This window comes from Ammodytes marinus (genome assembly GCF_949987685.1).
Source record: "Ammodytes marinus genome assembly, chromosome: 13".
Classification (NCBI taxonomy): domain Eukaryota; kingdom Metazoa; phylum Chordata; class Actinopteri; order Uranoscopiformes; family Ammodytidae; genus Ammodytes; species Ammodytes marinus.
In genome coordinates this window covers 30,708,543-30,731,186 of record NC_137217.1, presented here as the reverse complement: position 1 = coordinate 30,731,186, position 22,644 = coordinate 30,708,543, and the positions used below count along the sequence as shown (strand labels likewise).

The window sequence follows — 22,644 nt, the reverse complement described above, 5'->3', positions numbered from 1 at the left end:
ATTGTCATTTTGTAACGTTTCATTGATGTTTTTTCTGTTCTGGGGATTGTGATTTCCTGCTCTATGGAAACGGCTTTCGGAAGCTGAAGTGGAGGTGGGAGTGAGGGGAAATGGTGCATCGTAAAAAAAAATGAATAAAAAAAGTTACTTGGTCAAAAAACAACATATCAAAATAACAAAATGTAATCAAATAACGTATCATGTTTCATTGATTTAGTGAATACCCCAATAACCCCTGCTGTGCTTGGTCCAAAATGAAAAAGAAAATTCTGCTTTTGACTTTATGGCGTTGCTCAAACAACAGTAAAAACATATGGAGGTCCTGACACACACAGTTGGACATTGGAACAAAATACAAGAAAGTCTTCAAATTTCATCCGGGTACTTGTAACCACCCTAAATCTGGCCACAAGAATCGGGACATCCTAAATCTTTTTTTCTACACACTATATAGTAGAACGTATGCGATTCGGAACGCAGGGTGACACATACACACGCAGAGACACACAAACTCACACTTAACACATACACTAGCTGTCACTAAAGAAAGCTATAACCCTGCTGATTGCACAGTGGCTGTAAATCTGTAAATGTCACTGGATACAATGGTTGAAGTGAGGGGCAAGAGGTCGCGCGGAGGCTCTGATGGTGGTACAGCTCCTGGTTTAACAGGGCCAGCCAGGTCAAGCTCCTTCATAGACAATGTTTGATTTCGGCCACTTTTGGCTGGTTGCTGGTTGCTGGTTTCAGGTTGTGTGTGTGTGTGTGTGTGTGTGTGTCTCTCTCTCTCTCTCTCTCTGGGTGTGTGTGTCTCTCTCTCTCTCTCTGGGTGTGTGTGTGTGTGTCTGTGTGTCTCTCTCTCTCTGGGTGTGTGTGTGTGTGTCTCTGGGTGGGTGTATGTGTGTGTGTTTGTGTGCGTGCGTGTCTTTGAGTGTGTGTGTGTCTCTCTCTCTCACTGTGTGTGTGTGTGTCTCTCTCTCTCTCTGGGTGTGTGTGTGTGTGTCTCTCTCTCTCTCTCTCTCTGGGTGTGTGTGTGTGTGTGTGTGTGTGTGTGTGTGTGTCTCTCTCTCTGGGTGTGTGTGTGTGTGTGTCTCTGTGTGTGTGTGTGTGTGTGTGTGTGTGTGTGTGCTGGTTCAGGTTTCCTCAGCTGTCCTGTAAGTCGGTACGAACAAAGTGACGGCTGTAACTAACTGTCTGGAAAAACTCTAAACTCTCCTGTGCACAAACCAGTGTTTACATAAGGCAAGGCAAGTTTATTTCTATAGCACAATTCAGACACAAGGCCATTCAAAGTGGGGCGACTGTGGCTCAGTTGGTAGAGCGGGTTGGCCGATGATCAAAGGGTTGGAGGTTCGATCCCCGCCCTGCCACCTATGTCATAGTTGTTGTGTCCTTGGGCAAGACACTTCACCCACCTTGCCTCGTGTGAATGTTGATAGTTAGCCTGCTGCTATCGGTGTATGGATGTGTGTGTGAATGGTAACGTGGGAAAGGAAAACAGGTCTCCCTTGCAAAAGAGTCTTCGGACTCAATGGGATTTACCTGTATAAATAAAGAAGTGCTTTACAGGTGCATGAAATAAGGGGAAGCTCCTCTGCTCACTGTCTGTCTGGCTCTTTGTAAATCAGTATGTTCTGTTATGTGGGATTTGTTCTTCTTTAATGTATTCTCATAACAGGGTTGGTCCAACACAGAGACTAAAACATTGGTTTGATTATGATTCTGGATTGGATTGGATTCACTGTATTGTCATTGTGCAGAGAACAAGTACAGTGACAACGAAATGAGTTTTAGCGTCCAACCAGAAGTGCAAAAGAGCAGTAAGGTGCAGTGTGTACATGAATTGGAATAGTGATTCTGGAGCTGTAATAAGTTAAAGGTACAGTGTGGAAAGGGAATGGGTGTTTTTCAGAACAGACTTGTCATGGAATATTATATCGACAAGTATGTTTGAATTAGTGAATGATTGCTTGAAAATAAATGTTGTTGTTTATTTTATTACATTAGAATGAGCCTTTTACGGTAACGGTAGATATATTAACTACTAGGAGTGGGGTGCGCCACCACCATGTTTCTACATCTACATGTTTTTATATACAGTGGGCGTCCTGGGGAAATGCACCTGTTGGAAGACCAAGAAGAAGAAGTACTATAGAGTAAATAACTAAATACATCTTCACCTCATCACTTGATATTGTGGAAAGACTTGAGGCAGTGGTGGATGATGCCATCTTTAGTAACTAGCTTCTTGTCCTTGAAGGCCACCGTAGCTTCTGTAAATTAAAGAAAGGGAGGGGTAGAGAGTTTGTATATAGAGATCACAATGAAGGTACACAGACCAGTCATACATCTCAATGATGAGACATAAAGAGCATCCATCCATGTCTGATATATTCTAAATCCAACACAGAAAGAAAGGATTTGCTTCAAAGTACTTAGTAAAACCCAGATGTTTTATTCTAATCGATAAAGCGCTTGGCATAGGGAGCCTTTTCCTTTTTGCTTCAAGTTCCTCTCTAGACTATTTACCTCTAGACTTTTCTTGGAGGTTCAGTCAGTAAAAAATGTCTCTTGTAGCGAATGGCAGACATTAAACAGCTTTCCTCTTCCAGGGCGATTGAAGCAAGAATCTGCAAGAAGCATCAACTCTGTGTGTGCCAAGTCCCTGCCTGACTCTGGGGACCCTGAGCTGTAGCATGTACAGCTCCGGGAAAAAATTAAGAGACCACACTCCAAAATGTTCAGTGTCTCTCGTTTTACTCTTTAGAGGCATATGTTTGAGTAGAATGAACATTTTGGTTTTATACTATAAACGACTGACCACATTTCTACCAAATTCACAATAAAAATATTGTCATTAAGAGCATTTTCAATAAGGTATGTAGAGATGAAGATTTAAGAAAAATCCAGACTGGTCTCTTAATTTACTACTGGTAAAGTAAGCTAAGTTACACACGGTTTATCTCATACAGTACTTCATTTAAAGGCATGTATCCAACCCCCAACATGTATTCATTTCAGTCTATGTGATATCTTGTTCAGCTCTGATATTTTTTCCTTTTATTGTCATATTTTCCTTTCAGTGCCTTAGTCTAGACTTTACAATTAAAGTATAGAAAATGGTAAATTACTAAAGGAAGTGAACTGTCTGCTTCTGTTAAACAAATTACAGTAAAACGTCATACCATCAATGTTTGAGCTCACCTGAATGATGTGCTGCCATCTGGTGGAGATATCCCAACATTACAATTTATTTCACAGTAATTTCTGTCCATAGTGAGGAAACTTCTCTACTTTCTTTTTTTTTTAGATTTTTTTTTTGTTTCATTTTCAAGCTTTATTAGATAGTACAGAGTTGAAATGGGGACAGAGAGAGAGAGAGAGAGAGAGAGAGAGAGAGAGGATGACCTGCAGTAAAGGTCCACGGGTTGGTCTCGAACCTGCGACCACTGCAACGAAGGCCGGAGCTAATATGGTACGCGCTCTATCCACTACGCCACCGGAGCGCCCCTACTTATTACTTTCTATTCTATTTTATACATACTGTTTTATATTGTACAAAAACTTCCTTTGCACTGCATAGTATTTAGAATGTATCTAATGTAAATATTGTTTATGTTTATCTTATTCTTCTCTATATATTTTCTTATCGTTCCTATTGCATCGTGGGTCAGATATAAACGCCATTTAGATTCTGATGTCTGTCTTGCATATATCAGAACTGACAATAACAAACTTTGACTTTTTTGACTTGAAATTATAAAGACTTACGTTGGTATAAAATAACTACCTACATGCGCACACGTACTGTAATAAAGTACAGCTATGGATGCTTTACACTTTTATCCATCTATTTTCATAGGAAAATATGGGTCTTTTTAATATTCAACATATACCATAGACCCTGGTGTAGTAAAGTTCCCATGGTGACACACTTCATCTGAATGAATGGATCTTAATGTGTGTGTGTTTACTGTGGAGTCTAGACAAATCCAAATTAAACATTGGCTGTGAACAGTTGCTGCATGCCCAAACCTTCAGCTTTGTTCCCTTGCGGTTCCCTGTAATAGTGTGAATGCTGTTTTTTTTTCTCGTTTTTTGCGTTTTTTTTTTTCACTCTTGCGTTTGACACTTTTGCGTTTTTTTTCAAATGTTTGTGTTTTTTTTCCTGTTTTTTTGCCGTTTTTTTTTCTTTGTTTTTTCCTTTTTTTCACACTTTGTTTATTTTTTAAATTAATTTTTATTTATTTTCATTTTTGTTTTGTCGTTTTTTTTCACACTTTTGCGTTTAAACACTTTTTTTTGTTATTATTATTTATTTTTTATATATTTATTTTAGAGGTGGGCATAGATTAATTTTTTTAATCTAGATTAATCTAGATTAATTTTGGAATTAATCTAGATTAATCTAGATTAAAATGGCTCATTTGAATTCATTCATAATATGTGTGTGCTCCTAAATAATGACTCAAAGTAAGTCTTTGAGAACGTGTTTCTCAAGCCAGGTGGCGCATCAGACCAGGGGCTCATCTCCTGTTTCCAACATGCATCACAAACTGCTTGAGGAAGCTGTTCTACTATGATAATTGGTGATGAAAATAAATAATGTTCAACAAGATGTTACTTAGTAACGAGTAACCGGCATCGGACCTCTTTTTTCAGTAACAAGTAATCTAACGCGTTACTATCTCCAAACCAGTAATCAGATTAAAATTACTCATCAAAGTCACTGTGCGTTACTTTTTCTGTAATTTTCCTTAGTGAAACATTTTACATAACTGCACAAATGACTGCGATTGCGATTTTATGTAAATAAATGTGCACGCATGTGTCTCTAAACGCTCCAACTGCTCCAACCGCTCCTCTCGTCTTTTTGGTAGCGCCCCTCGTCTCTGTCATGCAGCGTGTGTGTGTGCGCCTGTGTCTGTGTGTGTGTGTATGTGTGCAGCAGCATTACGGCCGAACTGTGGCGCAAAACAAAGTTTCCCCCCCGATGAAATATAGCGTCTGCTATGGGGATATTTAGGATTCGGGTACGGTGACGTTGACGTTGAAGAGATAGAAGTGTTTAAAACTTGGAAACTTATAGTCACGTGGCGACCGGTGGCCACACACACCCACCCTGCGTTCCAATACCCGATTGTGTCGTGGGCAAGTGATGGAGAGAGAGAGCGGCGGGTGTGTGAGAGAATAAAGGCTCCTCAAGTGTCAACAACGGCCCCCGGCTATTATTATCTCCCCTGAGCCGAACAGGAGGTGGAATAAGAGATTAACGGCGATATTTTTTTTATCGCCGATAAGAGTCTTGCATTAACGCAGCACGTTAACGCCGATAACGGCCCACCACTAATTTATTTACTTTCAAGCAGCACTGTATAGCGCCGATTTATTTAGCCGATTTTCTCAGCCCCAAAGCGCTTTACATTTCTTACCACATTCACCCATTCACACACACACACTCATACATACATACACCAATGGCAACAATTGTCTTACAGTATGTAGGGCTCCGACATTGTTTTGTTTGCTTTTCTGTTGCTAAGTTATCGTTGTCTTTTATTGTTGACTGTCCTGCTGAGCTCAGCCTACTTAATTCTTTGTGTTAAGAAGACTAAAAGCCGCTTGTTACCTAGCAGCACTTTTTATTTGTTGTGTGTCTGAAATCAACTCTTGGTCCTACAGTCTGCTACTTTCTCCACTGTGTTCGTGACATAACAACACACCGCAAAACAGGTCTGGAGAAGTGACAGGCCAAGAGATATCTCCAAGAAATTCAAGGGTAAGCAAATACAGCTCTGGAAAAAAAACAAAGAGACCACTCCAAATGTTCAGTGTCTCTCATTTTACTATTTATAGGCATATGTTTGAGTAGAATGAACATTTAGATTTTACAATATAAACTACTGACAACATTTCTACCAAATTCCAATACATTTTTTGTCATTAAGAGCATTTTTCAATAAGTAATGTAGAGATGAAGATTGAAGAAAAATCCAGACTGGTCTCTTAATTTTTTTTTCCGGAGCTGTATACCTTATACTTGTCCAATGGCTCCATATAGTTTGTTGCCTCCACTGTCCTCAATCTCCTTCGAAGAAAAAATCCAGTTCTCAGCAAGTCAGCGTCTCGATTTGGCAAGAAGCAAGTATTTCACGCTCCCTGAAATTGAGAAAAACAACAGTGACGTGTGGAGCATCAAGCCACCGGATTTCTCTCTCAAACTGTACAGATCTTTGTCGGTACCACTACCGCAACAGAAAGAAAGACAGACACATTCATATATAGTTGCACCTCGGCGTAGCGAAACAAAGAAGAGAGTCAGAGAGTTATTTTTACCAAAGGTTTTACATGGGACTAGCCAGAGGGAAGATGGTCCAAAGTTCCTCACATCCTACAAGCCTCCGGACGCTTTGGAGTCTGAGTTGATGTTTGTCAAGGATGGGAAGTATCCGGTAACCGGGCCGTACAAGAATCCCATACCACATAACTTCAGACCAGTAAGTGACCGCGAAAAATTGTCTTTCTATGTGTATAGGTTTGTGTATATAAATGTTTTTGGTGTTCTGTTTTATGTATATTTACACTGATATGGAACTGTGTCTGAAATTGAATTGAATATATGATGATTTTATAGAAAATTCTGCATTGCTGTAGATTAAACTATAATAGCCAAACGTACTACATCAAGTAGTTACATAGTAAGCAGTTAAAGTCACATACACATTAATGCAGCATTAATATTGGTCGGAAAACATGATGTACAGTAAAACAATGCAGGGACCATTCGTCTAATAATACTTTTTCTCAAATAAGATTTTGAATGCAGGATTTTTTAAATGTAGTATACCTAGTAGTTGAGTACTTTTACAGTCTGATTACTTGATTACTACCACGAACAGTAATTATGTGTATGTTATTATACACAAAATGGTGATTAACAACTGAATTTAGGAAAGACATCCATTTTTACTCCACTACATTTGTCTGACATGCTATCAAGATACATTTAAGAATATAATGTTTTATACTGTACTATACTCTACTATTAATAAGAGATTCTAAGTTCTCACAGTAAAGCCACACTATATGTTTTTGTTCTCTGAAATAATGTTAAATATAATTGAATATAAGATGAGTTTAAAGAATATTTTGCATTGCTGTAGATTAAATTACCTAATTTGACAGTAATACAAGTCACATACACATTAATGCAGCAGAATTCGTTCAAAAACACGTTATGTACAGTAAGCAATGCAGGGACTAAATACGTCTTCCAGTTTGTAGTGTTTGATTTGACCACAAGATGGCGATAAACACAACACTAAAACATTTGCCCTGCGTTCCAAATCACATACTCTTTCTTTCTACTTCACTAAAGTACTTTTTCTTTTTACTACACTACATACTAAAGTACAGAAGAGTTTTGGGGCCACAGGAGAGAAAAAAAATCAGATAAGGAAGATTTTTTTTCATTATGTCGAGAAATGTCAAGAATAAAGACGAATCCTCCAAAATGCTATTGGAGTTAGTGGGGGCATTTATGTATTTTCAGCATACTACAATTGGCGTGCATGTATTTGGGACATCCTAAATATTTTTTTGGCATACTAAATAGTAGGGAAGTATGGGGATTGGAACGCAGGGTTGATGTTTTACCTTCTGTTTGTCATCTGTACTATTTTCAGCTTGATGAGGATCTTCCAGACATAGTCACTACGTATGACAGAGATCCTGGCAACCTGCATCTGAAACTACAGCACATGGACATCAGTATGTTAATTAACTTTACATTTTGGCATTTCTTTTAGATTACACTTTATAAATATATATAATTATTTTGAATGTTTTCATTGTGTTTGCCCGTTTCTTTAAAATCTAGTCTATCATTGTAAGCACACACTACTAAATGTAATAACTATATTATAATATATTATTATATATATTATATTTATATTTAAAACTAAAGCACATAGTAAATAGTCAGTAAATTTATTTTTGCTTTAGATTAAACATTGTCTTAAACTTTGATATTCTGAATGTTTCCATTTTTTTGTCCGATTCATTCAAATGAATTATTGTCGGCACAAATTACTGAACTAATAATAAATATATTTTCTTTTCCAGTTCGGACCACTAGATCCCAGTCAGGTTTAAGTCTGAGGGACAACAGGACAAAGATGGACACCTATAAACCTGCAGAGTCCACATGGGACGCAAGGCTCATACTCCCACTGCCGCTCTGGCCTCCAAAATCAGCCTCCTATACAGTCAGTGCCTACATACTGAATACATACATACATACTTACATAAATAACTACTTAGATTTAGTCTGGGGCTCATTTTAAAATCATGTCATCACTATGCAGATTGTGAGCTGTAAGAGTGATAACATAAAAATACATAATTTGGGCGTTACGGTGGCGTATAGTGGATAGAGCGCGTACCATATTGGCTCCGGCCTTCGTTTCAGTGGTTGTGGGTTCAAATCCGACCCGTGGACCTTTACTGCAGGTCATCCCCCCTCTCTCTCTGTCACCCCATTTCAACTCTGTACTATCTAATAAAGCTTGAAAATGCCAAAAAACAAACAAAAAAAGCCCATATAATTTACTGTGATTATTGCACAGTGGCCATGTGAAAGAGTGACATTACATGAATTGGTAGAAAGTCATTAAATACATTTGCCTGTATTTCGCTAGTTTAAAAGATCTATCAACATAAAGTATCCCAGTTTAGAAAGCTTAGATAAATACTGTAGATACACCTGTTTTAATACTAATATTGAATGTCTGTTTTTCAGAGACACAGACGAAGGAGAGGAGCGTACAGCGCATTTCTGGACCGTGTGGAGGAGAAGCTCTCCAGATCATGGAAAAACCGATCATGACTTTTTTATGTAAAGATTTCCAATATTGCGATAAATAAACGGACGGACAGACAGACAGACAGACAGACAGATTAGATAGATAGATAGATAGATAGATAGATAGATAGATAGATAGATAGATAGATAGATAGATAGATAGATAGATAGATAGATAGATAGATAGATAGATAGATAGATAGATAGATAGATAGATAGATAGATAGATAGATAGATAGATAGATAGATAGATAGATAGATAGATAGATAGATAGATAGATAGATAGATAGATAGATAGATAGATAGATAGATAGATAGATAGATAGATTGATAGATAGATAGATAGACGGATACAGTGCTGTGTGAAAGTTTGTGAACCCCTTGAGCCTTTTGGAATTTTATTTATTTTAACCATTATTAATAAATTTTTCTCAATACCAGTATTTTTTATATGAAATAACAGATGTTTGTTTATCAATTAACATTTTTTTTTTAAACCTTAAAGGCCAAGAAACTAAAGAACTCCATATATGTTTCTCTTTGCCTGGTGCTACTATTCGGAAGTAATTTGTCGATTCCTGTAAATTTGAAAACAACCAGAGTGTGTGTGCAGTTCCATTGAACTGTGACGCGGAGGTGTGTGAGCCTGAGGGTGCAGTCCGCTGTCAGTAAAGCGTAGGCAGGCAGAGAAGCGGCCTCAGGTTGGGGTGTTTCCGACAAGCCCCAACCTCAGCGATTTTTACCGGCATCCAGTAAGGAAGTGACCTACATCTGTAGTAACCAGAAAGTGCCACTGGGGGTGGCGCCAAGACGAGCAGTTTTTCTTTGACTCACTTGTTAGATAGGCCGTTTTCAAAGTCTTATTAAACCTATTTACAGCCTAGGCCACAAAACCATTTTAGTCTGTATGTTTAGGTCATATCTCCATGACAACACTGAGGGGGGTGAATTTTTTTGGCCCACGCTAGTTTTTATTCTTTTGGAGGTTAAAATGTATTGGCGCGATCTCTTGAGTGACAGCTCTCCGCCCGTTGTCCCTCACTTTGCCTCGGAGGTATACGTCAGCTATCTCCCTCCCCCCGACGTGACGTCGATTCCCCTTTTCGGCAAGAGGAGTGAGGCGGAGTAAAAATCTCACAAGATGGCGACGCGCACAAACCAGGATTATTGGATGCTGTGTGAATAACTGAGGTCAGCCCGGATGCTACATCCATATTATTTACTATCTATGGTTTCCGCCTACCATAAACCTCCACAACTTTTACCCTGACTAAGGCGTAAACTCCCTGGGAAAATGAAAAAAAAAAAACAATCGGGAAAAAGGGATGAATAAGCGACTGGATCTCGTATGGAAAACATTAGAGAACCAGACAGTGGGGTGAATACAACTGTTGGGGGGTTTCTAGTCCGGACAAGTGTGGGAAATTAATTTGACATCTACCAGTGTTTGGAACGGTTCAGATTCAGAAATACACACAGAATGATAAATGAAAGATTTTGTTTTATTTTCAATGACATTTGGCATTGTGATAGATAGATGGATAGGTGGATGGATATACAGACAGACAGACAGACAGATAGATAGATAGATAGATAGATAGATAGATAGATAGATAGATAGATAGATAGATAGATAGATAGATAGATAGATAGATAGATAGATAGATAGATAGATAGATAGATAGATAGATAGATAGATAGATAGATAGATAGATAGATAGATAGATAGATAGATAGATAGATAAATGTATAATTTTAGGCATATATTTTGTTGATACTTTTATACATTTACTAAAGTAAGATTTAAAAACAGGACCAGTTGTTGTATTGGTAGTTTTACTTAAAGAATATCTGAATACTGAGATCAGAGAAAGTCTTATAGCTCAATCATGGCTGTAGACATGCAGTGACTGTGGGTGTCATGAATGCCATGCCCCCTCCATCCGAATCCCACTGGTACCCCAACAGCTGTTCATTGAAGAATTATAAACACGCGAAGCCGGCACATGTCCCGAGCATGTCTGAAATAGCTGCACACACACATGTGTTCAATGGAGTCATCTGTGACTATGCATAACTTGCAGACTAAAAATAAAATAAAAAGAATATCAGTCAGTGCATTCAACCGCATGCCCCTTACGGCTGCCATGTGTTTGTTTGATTTTGATCCCCCACAATCCTTTGCAATACTGAACAATGTCATGAAATTAATACAAGAATGACCCTGCGTTCCGAATCGCATACTCTTTCTTTTTTCTATTCTACATACTACATCCGACGATAAAAATAATCTAGTTAGGATGCAGTAGGCATACTATTGGGACATACTTTACTCTCTTATTTCATCATAACATTGCGCCTTGATCTTGCCTCTTGCTTTTATATCCGTCGCATCCTCGTTTGTTTTCACATGGAGGCTTCGTCGATGTGACGTCACTTCAGGTTCGCACTGGATTATGGGTCAGAATTGCCCAAATAGGATGCACTTTTCAACACTAACAATCTTGGCCAGGTGTAGTAAACATCCGTTTTTTTTTTAACCATCCTACATCTGGCCACAAGAATCGGGACATCCTAAATCTTTTTTTCTCCCATACTAAATAGTAGAAAGTATGCGATTCGGAACGCAGAGTGAATCTGAGATGGACAATACAATATTGTAATTTTATTGGATCATCATTTGTGTTTTTTTGTGAATTTATTTGTATTTTCGTTTTGAGTATGTGAGGAAAAAATCTATAGGGACGAGCATGGCAAATTAACTTTAAAATATTATAAAATTAACATTACATTTTATGGTTTTACAAAACATGGTGCTAACTTGTGTCCGTATAGTATAGCTGGTATAAAATAACCTATGTGACGTCAGTAGGGAAAAGTGACTATGTTTTACTCAAGTACTGTAGCCTGTACTATTTTGAGGTAGCCTGCTAGCACACTCATCAAAAGCTACTTTTTACATAAACATAGACAATCTACGAACAGTTCAAAGGAATACAAAATGTAGATATGTGTTCTGAACTTTGCTCTCCCATCAATCATCACATGACCCCTTTGGATTTATCTGATGACCCTTGTGAGGAGCCTGACCAATGACCATAGATCAGAACTAAAAGCCACCTAGCCTATCTATGGGCCTCACTAAGTATCCTATGGCTAGATAATGTCCGACGCAAAAGTTACGATGGCCCAACAGTTATCCTAAAGTTAGGAGGCTTTTTTTTTTTTTTAAGATTTAGCAGTTAGGAATGATGCTTGTGTAATACACTTTTCCTATCTTGAATTAAGATAGGAACATTGATTTAGGAACTGTTAATCTGTAATGGCTTTTTTCCTAAATTAGGTCCTAACTCTATTCACCATGGTTACCAAACAGTTAAGATAGGAATTGTGAGTTAGGAAGTTTCTGTAATACGGCCCCTGACCCCTAGGTTGGGAACAACAACCTGACAATAAACTACTTGACTGTAGGCCTATATAAAACTATAAAAAAAAATGCAAAATTAATCCAATTTGAGCAGCATTGGCTACAATGTTAATATGCTGTTGGTAACACATTGATGCAACAGTAGCCTATTCAAAAATATGTCATTATATCACTCACAGAGGACATTTAGCTTAACTATCTTTTAGCCAAAGTACTTTTTGTGATGATACTTTTGTAGGCTACTTATATTATAAATGTAAAGTAGGCCTATATGCCTATGTTGTTGTATTGGTGGTTGCTGCTGAAGTAAACCTAGCCTAAATTATCTTCTTTTACCAGTGATCCAATATTTCCCCATCTCTCTCTGTGAAGATAAACGAATCAAACCTAATCATTCATCAACAGAGACAGCTTTTGTAAGCCAGTGTGAGTAGAAAGCATGAAAGGCCAGTTTGTTATTATGCTTCACGCATGATGGGCAGCAGTCGGCGTGGTTTAGCTTTTCCTGCCCCTTTCTGACCAATCATTTCAAACAAAAACACGCGGAAGAATGGGGCGTATTTTACAGCAGAGTCCCCCCTCTCTCGCTCGCGCTCTCTCTCTCTCTCTCACACACACACACACACACACCCTCTCTCTATCTCTCACCCCACACACACAAACACACACACACACACACACCCTCTCTCTCACTCTCACCACACACACTCGAGGACAAAAAAAGGGGGAAAGGAAAACCATGCAAACTACGCCGAGCTGAACCAACGGTAAGTTTGAATTTTGATTTTAACTGTTACTAACGTTAATAAACTGCCACTCGCGAGCTAGCTTATCGACGCATCCCGGTTTGTTTACACGCTCTGAATGTCCATTTATCGAGAGAGAGAGAGAGAGAGAGAGAAACACACCTCACACTGTAAAGTAGATTAAGTCGTTTGAATTTGATTTGGAAATACATTTAAAATGTATTTTGAGCTATTTTCCTGTCAAAACTCGCTTATCCACAACTTCGTGGAACGCAACATTAGTGTGTTCGACTTAAAAAATCAGTTTCCAACATATTCATTTACATTTTTTAAATGAAATGTACCTTCGTTACCTCTCCAGTCGTTTGTTAAATGAACAACCCCACGTCACATCGCCTGCAATGTGTTTACGGCTCAATAACGTTAAAATAGTGATATTTAAAAAGTACAAACGTAGTGACAGACAGACGGGGGAGCAACAGGTGATCCCGGTTCCCGGGCTGACGCGTGATTGACAGCCGCTATCAGCCAATCCGCACACATCGAACGAAGTCCATGAGCCAATCGCGTGCGTCCTGCAGTGTTCGAGTGGGCGTTGTCTGCACACTGACAGCAGAGCTATCAGCGGTAGAGCCACACTGGGACAGCGAGGACAGACAGGGAGGGTTGTCTGTTTCTAGGGAAGGATTTCACCGTCGTAGTTTTGCTGATACAAACACTGGTGGAAATATATCGTCAGTTTAATTCAACGCATTGTATGTAGACGCCAGAGAGGACCGCGTTTCTATGCAGGGAGGATCACAATGAATGGTTTCTCTACATGTGGCTCAGACTGGTAGGTAAGAAAGCTTGAACTGCACGTAGACATGCATTTGTTCACCTGCCGTGTGAAAAGCCCTTGGTCATACGTGACAGTACATTTAGTGCAGTCTCATAGCCAGACACAATACTGGGTCGTTTCAAACCAAGCTTTATTTAAATACATTTAGTCTTATACAACACTAACAATACAATACAATACAACAACATTAACAGACAGGCCTCTATAGGAATGTTGCAGTGATAAGATGCCTACATTAAACTCAGCACATTATCTTGGACGTCTATATGTCGCTGTAAATCCTTTATTGTGTGACTGACTGCACATACAAAGTAATGTTCTGTCCATATTTGGATAATGCTACTACTCTGTTACAGGTGGGTAGATAATATGGCAATGTATTGACTCTGATATCAGGCTAGATATAGAGATAAAGGATATTATATCGTAGGTGATGCACTTCTCTAGACTTTGAGTGGAATCATAAAATTAATTCCTCTCACCTGTTTGGTCATCATCCAAATAACTATTTTTTAAGAAAAAAATAGTTTCACGTGAAAATCTTCTCATAGTAGGTTCACTAGAGAAACAACCAGCAAATGTTACATTTTCAGTCCGAACAAACTGATGTAATTATGGATGTTTTTTCATTGCTTACTACTACTTGATATGGCAGAGAGTGTGATAAGAGATACTTATCACATTGAACATAGTGATTGTATCTATTGTTATTGTAAACTATATTGATGTGCGACTTTACAGCAAGACTTTGTACATTTCAAAAGGAGCACACAATATTAATCTGGCAAATGAAATGTTGAAAATTCTCAAACTCTTAAATTACCCTTGATCAGATACACATAAAATTTGGGTTTTGCTGCTACTTCCCTATTTGGTCTGGTATGACCGGTAGCTTGTGTTGGTAAACTTTATGTGCTCAAACTAGACCTTGTGTAACTCAGTTTGTTGACTATATGACTCAACTCTACTCGTGCTACTGTTTAACTACGCTTAAGCTCCTCAAGATCACCTACTGATCATTTATTTAAAGCAACAGTCTTGGGTAAATGAAATGTGTTTTTATCCTTGAATTCGTTCATATTAGCCTCATAGCATAATTGCCTAAATCATATTTACTCTACTCTACTTTTACTCTACATCTACTCTACTCTACATCTACTTTTCGTTAGCCTAATAGCATAATTGCCTAAGTCATATTTTAAGGGTTATAGAGTAGGGTAAAGTAGATTTAGAATAGAGTAGATGTAGAGTAAATATGATTTTGGCAATTATGCTATGAGGCTAACGAATTACCACTTGTGGCCACAGTGGCTGTTGAGTCAAAGTGACGTAGCCTTGCTGTAATTGCTTCTGTAAGCTTGTCTTTCACCCTCAATATAATAACACACATTATGCTTTCAGGTAATTGCTGCAGTCATTGTGGAATATACCGTGAGCTCTAAAGGATTATATCGCTGGACAATTGGAATATAAAATCTGCCAAATCCTTCCCCATGAGGAAAGATGGGGAACGGATTATCAGAGCAACCTAGCAGCTTCCTCTCAAACATCCCGTTCTTCCAGTCTTTTCACATCGCCATCCTCGGGCTGGACTCGGCCGGCAAGACCACCGTTCTCTACCGACTGCAGTTCAACGAGTTTGTCAACACGGTGCCCACCAAAGGTTTCAACGCGGAGAAGGTTAAACTGTCCCTGGGCGGCCACCGCTCCGGGACGTTTCACTTCTGGGACGTAGGCGGTCAGGAGAAGCTCCGCCCCCTTTGGAAGTCCTACACGCGATGCACGGACGGCATCATATTCGTGGTGGACTCCGTGGATGCCGAGCGTATGGAAGAGGCCAAAACGGAGCTCCACAAAATCGCCAAGACTTACGAAAATGCGGGGGTGCCTTTGCTCGTGGTGGCCAACAAACAGGACTTGAGGCACTCCTTAGGACTCGCCGAAATAGAGAAATTGCTGGCGTTGAAAGAACTGGGGCCTGGGACTCCCTGGCACCTGCAGCCAGCGTGTGCCATCATAGGAGACGGACTCAGAGAAGGCATGGAAAGACTTCATGACATGGTGCTCAAACGGAGAAAGGTCCAAAGGCAGCAGTCTCAAAGAAGAAAGAGATAATCTTCTTTTTGTCATTTGTAAAAGACTTGTTTGTTGTTTTAAATGTGAAGGAAACAAAGGATATTTTTTTCCCCTCCTGGGTGGATATACGGACGGAACATCCACCATCCAGGTTCCGCATTAAATCGTTCTGAGTTTTATCAGTCCGAAGATTTTTTGAGATTTTTAAAGATTCCCCGCTCTTGGTTCTTGTGATGATGCCGTTCTTCAGAGAAGTGACGTCATATAAAAGGAACACAGTATGAAGATGAGAAAGCTTTAAGACACGTGTGATGGTGGATATGGTTATAAAAGAGTTTATATGGATTTTTAAAAAAGCACTGATGGTTCTGGGGGTGTGGAAGGGTGATAGAAGTTTAAAGATACTGTATGTTTTCACTGAATGGCTAATGGCATGTTCCAAGCGTTATTATTACCAAAAAATAATTTAAGAAAAAGGCTTCTGAGTATAGTTGAAGGATTCATTTGGTGAATGGACATTGTTAGACCAGAGGGGCAATGAAATAAATATACATCAGTTTTATTTAATTGTTTTGTATATGTTATTATTTTCGTTAATTTTTTTTTACACTGGACTTTCTTTGTTAAAGATAAAAGTATTACCGAGCGTTATCGTATTATTTTTCCTGATTTTGTTTGCTGGCTTATATCCGACTTTTTTTTTTTTCTTTAAAAGCACTTTAGAATTTCACTTCATATGAAGTTTAGCATATTGTGTTCTGTTGGATTTTACAGAAATGTTTTGGGCAAAGTACAACTGATGCTACTGTAGTGGGTCCACATTGGCCACACATTGTCATTAGACTGCTAATGCATTATGTTTTGATAAATAAAAAAACTTATTTAGAGCAATGTTGCCTTTGGTATTGAGGGTATTATTATGTCCTGTTTGCTATTCAAGACGGGCCTGTGTATTTAAAAAGCAGGTATGCTCGATGGTCAATTGCTAACCTACGATTAATTTGGGTGATAGCAGGCTTAAGCTGTAAAGGCGGAGTGAGCGATTCGGTTGAACACTTATTGTCAAAATCACTTTGTCAAAATCAGTGAATATCTCCTCAAGATGTGCGCTGAAAAAACCTTTTCTATTAATATACCGCCTAGGTTCTTTTAAACTGGTATGCAAATGGGGGCCTACCTTAGCTACAAACATACCCTTTTACAGAGCCTAGGCTGTGTATTAACACTGGAATTTGTTCAGCGCACACACTGTAGGATTGTGAGGAGATATTCCCTGATTTTGACAACAAGCTTTCTCCAGAATCGCTGACCCCACCTTTTTTTTAAAAAACGTGTCTGAATCCGTGGAGACTGAGGGAGAGTATGTCAAAACAACTGTCAATCTTCCCCTCTAGTGTGTGTGTGTGTGTGTGTGTGTGTGTGTGTGTGTGTGTGTGTGTGTGTGTGTGTGTGTGTGTGTGTGTGTGTGTGTGTGTGTGTGTGTGTGTGTGTGTGTGTGTGTGTGTGTGTGTGTGTGTGTGTGTGTGTGTGTGTGTGTGTGTGTGTGTGTGTGTGTGTGTGTGTGTGTGTGTAACAAGGCACTTAAGCTTAACCACGAGTTTCCCCCAGTAGATCTGCTAGATGGCTGACATCGTTACAGGACTTGTTTTTCTGTGACATGTCTGTGAATGTGACGCAAGGGGCTTTTAAAAAAAACAATGCTGAGTCAACCTAACCATGTAATTATCACTCGTTAAAACTACGTCCTTGGATGCACTTAAAGCAACGAGCGCGATGATTGTGTTGACACAGGAACACACACCCAAACTCTGACGGCCCATTTAAATGCTAGTGTGTGCAGGTACAAAGTGCAGTAATGTCTGCACTGAAGTCTTTGGCATGCCTTATCATATGATTTATGTCTTGTTACTCATTAAACAGAGTTGTAGTAATTGCAAGTCGTGGCATCCATGAACTCAGAATGTACTCATAGGTAAAATTCATGTCAATCTAATGGTGTATTTCCATTCAGAAAAACCTATAAAAATTATACATATCCCCACCCTGAAAAAGCTTGAAGGTGGAGAGGCAGTGATTCTTGAGAACACTTGTTGTCAAAATCAGTGAATGTCTCCTCACAATCCGTTAACCGTCTGTGATTGTGTGTTGGGGTTAATACACAGTTTAGGCTCTGTAAACTGCCATGTAAACAAAGGGGTCTACTGTAGCTATAGCAACATACCAGTTTACGGAGCCTAAGCTTTGAATGAATGCTGATGATATTTTTTTCCCAGCACGCACACAGTATGGACAGGTAGCGGATCATGAGGAGATTATTCACTGATTTCGACAACAAGCGTTCTCCAGAATCCCTGACTCCACCTACCTTTTTAATGGTGCACTTTTCATTCACACCATTAAACCTAATACAAACACACACACAAAATCACTCTAAATCTCCGCACAGTGTAAAAGCTTAAAGGTCTCTCTGCTATTGGCTGCTGCCTTGTAAAAGGGTTAAAAGGTGCACTGATGCATGTCAGCAGCACAGACAGGCCTGATTTGAAAAGGTTGTCGGGGCAAGTCGGCAAGCCAGCCCCTGTCCAACAGGCTGGGGCAGGACTGGGTGGGAAGCCATGAATGGGGAGGGGGGAGTGAATGACTGGGTATTTTTGGACTATGGATATGTAGCCCAGTGTATTAACACCATTTGCTTCTCCCATTCCATTGAAACAATTAGTGAATGCATAAGCTCGACAGGCCCGCTGCTGCAGCTGGCTTTTCTAAAATAACTCTTGATGCAGATTGGTAATTTTCACTGCTCCTCGCCATATAAATATCTGTTCCAGTTCAATGTGATAATTATGACATTGATGTGGGGTTTGGGTGCTGTATCTCAGGGGGGGGGGGGGGTTATGGCTTTTAAAAATAGAAGAGAAAAAAATCTCATTCTCAGCACTGCATTTGTATGACTGTAGCCCTTAAAGTCTTAGGGCTACAGCACAGTGCAATTCAAATCAATGGAACATCAGCTGATAGATTGAAATATTTTTGTCACTTTCAATTAAATTCAAATCAGTTTATTCGTCCCCAAGGGGCAATTTAAAGGGGGCACATGACAGTAGCTTCAAAAACACAAGACACAGTCAACAAACATGCAACACACACACTGTATAATCAACAACACTCGCATCACACTCACACACATTACACAATCAAGCAGAACACACATTTCCAACAACAATATCCAACACACAAATAATAATCTCTTTTAAATCTTTATCAGAAGGACAAGGTAACCTGATTAATGGAAATAGATTAAAAAGGAGCGATACACAAGGTTCCTGGCTGGATTTCAACCTACAGTGTTGGTTGGCCGGTTCCGCGAAATGCCCCATTTTTTGTTAAAAAGTTGATGACTCGTGTTTTTGTGTGTGCCGAAAACCCAGGTGCCTCTTGTTTTCCAAGGAAGGAAACTTAAGAGGGCAAAGGTACATTCACACTGTTCCTGGCACTACTTCCTAGTCTCTAAAAACTATAAAAGCTTTCTCTGTGTGTGTGTGCCTGTGTGTGCCTGTGTGTGTGTGTGTGTGTGTGTGTGTGTGTGTGTGTGTGACTGTGTGTGCGTGTGTGTCCTTGTACGTTCTTTAGGCCATTCCTTTTGATCTGCTGAGTCACTCACCAGGAGACCGCCGCTGTTAGTTATTGGCGCTGTAAATCAAAAAGATCTTATTACCTGTCGTGTACTCGTGTACTCCATTTTTGCTGACTTTATAATACCTCTAAGACCACACGGAAATACTACAACATCCATAATCACTTAACTTAATCATACACACTATATAATCACTTTTGCGGCATGGAGAAAGGGCTACATCTTTCAGTTTTTTCTCTCTAGCCCTTTATCCGTTCCTGCTCTTGCAAAGTCTTCAAAGTGAAAGGTGGATTAGGAGAGTGTGTGTGTGTGTGTGTGGGGTGTGGGGGGGGGGGCTAAATCTCTTGTCCAGGGGGCATCCACTGACTTGGCAAGAAAAAAACCCTCTTACTACCAAGAAATGAAAGTACACTGCTTGGTGAGCGTGTCTTGTTTGGAGCAGCTCATCCATGTAAAGAATGCCCAGCCATTATTGCTTTTATACCCTACTAGAGCCATCTCAGCTGCTTTTGAAAGACGCCTTAAGGCATGATCCAGTTTGCCAGTTATTTAGGTTGGGCGGCACGCAGCTGAACATAATGTACTCCTGTTTTTTTTGCTTGCTGACAACATCCCTGCGTTCCAAATCACATACTCATTCTTTTTACTACACTACATACTAAAGTACAGAAGAGTTTTAGGGCCACGGGAGAGAGAGAAAAATTTAATAAGAAAGATTTTTTTTTTCATTATGTCGAGAAATGTCAAGAATAAAGACGAATACTCCAAAATGCTATTGGAGTTAGTGGGGCATTTATGTATTTTCAGCATACTACAATTGACGTGCCTCTATTGGGACATCCTAAATCTTTTTCTGGCGTACTAAAATAGTAGGGAAGTATGGGGATTGGAACTCAGGGCATGTGTGAGATGTTTTTCCTAACACACATGATAGAGCTGGAAGCTGGGAGGAGCCGCACTGTAAATCCATGTCAAAGTTTTTTCTTTTAATGATAATCCTTTAGCGCAGACACACCCACCCAATAGCTCACCATGGGAACACAAGTTGTCAAGGAGTCTCACGCATACTGTAAAGAACATACTGTAGATTTATGTTGTACTAACCTGTCCCAAGTATTCCTAACTTAACTTGTTTGTTTTCTCAGTTTTATATGGCAGATAGTTGTTAAAACTACTCTTAAAACTTAGCCACTGTTGCCATGCAAGTTACAATCTTGAGCAGATTCAGAACACTTTGATGATGACAAGGATATGCTGCTTAAAGACCTACTTCACCGGTGGAAATATGAAGTAGTATTCAACTCTGAGATCCTATTTACTATCCTATAAATGTGCAAACATTTTAGGTTCATCCTAGCCTGAGAAAAGGCGGACAGAGTGTTTTATGGTCTCACTGTCTAACCCTGCATTTTCCCATGCGTGACATCACACATGGTAAAATGTGGGGTTAACAGGACAGCTGGGCCAAGGGAAGACTGAGGGAAGAAAAACCTCATTCATTATATTATAATAGCGATTTTATAATGATAGAACGCCGGTTCCGTTTCGGTGAAGTATTCTTTTAAGATAAACGATAAATGAATAACATGTAGAATGCTAATAGAGGTTTTTTTGTGTGGCACATTTATGTTTTTGTTCGAAATGCACAACTTTCCCATCAAATCCACCAACAGAGGATTATCTTATACCCTGCTGTGTTTTGAGATGTATTCCATTGTGTAGATTCTTAAAAAGGGAACACTCTTCAATATGCATATACTCCTCCTAGCCTGCTTATTATTATGCAAGGTTATCATTCATGACGGGATTCATTTTTTTCTTCCCCTGGTCTATTGAGAGCAAGTGGCCTATTTACATGAGAATTCCTCCCGTAGCCCTGCAGCCTCCAACGGGGCCACCTGCAAGGGGAGATGTGTGTGTGTGTGTGTGTGTGTGTGTGTGTGTGTGTGTGTGTGTGTGTGTGTGTGCGTGCGTGCGTGTGTGTGTGTGTGTGTGTGTGTGTGTGTGCGTGTGTGTGTGTGTGTGTGTGTGTGTGTGTGTTGAGGAGCTGAAGATTGAGAAGTGCACTCCTGTTTTCTTTGCTGCAGAGAAGAAAAGCTGGTTTCATTAATCCTTAGGTTCCATGGAGACAGACAGAGAGTGAGTGAGCGGTCGCAAAATGAACACAAAGCTAAAACATAGGCTACGTCTTATCACCTGAATACTGATCTTCACTGCATCTCTAAAAATATAATTATTCCTGTGGTGGTGCTTTCATTGTTTCAAGACATTTTATAATAGTGATTTCAAGTTGGGTGAAATTAATGCTAGACTGATACACCTTATTACCTACCAAAAACCAACTTATACACTTATAAACGTACACATAATTAGTTAAAGCAGTCTGACAATGTCACTTAGCCAACCACCCAGTGACCACCCAATCATTATTATAATCTTGCACTATATAGTTGAATTACATTGACTGGTACATCAGCATTTCACTACGCATTGCCCTGTGCAATTTTGTATTCGACAAATAAATAAAACTAACTAAAACTAACTAACTAATCTAAAAGTCTTTGTCAGTATGTTCGAACATCATCTAAAATCTGCTTTTCGACCACATCTTTCTTACAATTTGGGACATTCTTTGCTACTTTCCAAAACCGACAATTCACATGGAATTCCACTTCATGCAGCACTTGTCTCGGTGTGTTGAAGTGAGTAAAAATAAGCAGGATTTAAACTTCTCTCTCAACCTCTTCATGAATTCCTCAGGACCACTTCCATTACTTTTAAAGTGTGTACAAATGACTGCAACACAAGCGAGTCCTTTGAGGAGAGGCAACCTGATTGTGTTCTCTGTCAGTTAAGGTGGTTAGTGTGTTTGGCCCTGACCACATCTAAAGGCTAAAGTGCTTCTAGCTATCCTGTACGACCACAATTCAAGGTGGTGTGTGACGCAATATCGGCACCTGCACCCTTTGCAGTTTATTATTGCAATATATTATCGAAACGTAATACGATATCCTTACACAGCACAAAAGTCACAGGGAGGAGGTTGGGTTTGGGTT

The 22,644-nt window shown here is 39.4% G+C and overlaps 1 protein-coding gene across 3 annotated transcripts; it reads left to right on the top strand.

Annotated features, from left to right (window-relative positions):
• Nucleotides 1-12,964: 12,964 nt before the first annotated feature.
• On the top strand, nt 12,965-16,833 carry arl4aa (ADP-ribosylation factor-like 4aa). 3 transcript variants are annotated; one of them, XM_080040136.1, is made up of 2 exons: nt 12,965-13,058; nt 15,280-16,833. In XM_080040136.1, exon 2 carries the CDS (start codon nt 15,382-15,384, stop codon nt 15,991-15,993), a length of 612 nt encoding a protein of 203 aa, XP_079896262.1. In that variant the 5' UTR covers nt 12,965-13,058; nt 15,280-15,381; the 3' UTR covers nt 15,994-16,833. The 3 variants fall into 3 exon arrangements, with proteins under 3 accessions (XP_079896262.1, XP_079896261.1, XP_079896260.1); XM_080040135.1 differs by lacking the exon at nt 12,965-13,058 and adding an exon at nt 13,697-13,876; XM_080040134.1 differs by lacking the exon at nt 12,965-13,058 and adding an exon at nt 13,697-13,872 and having other exon boundaries at nt 15,280-16,832.
• The last annotated feature ends 5,811 nt before the right edge of the window (nt 16,834-22,644 follow it).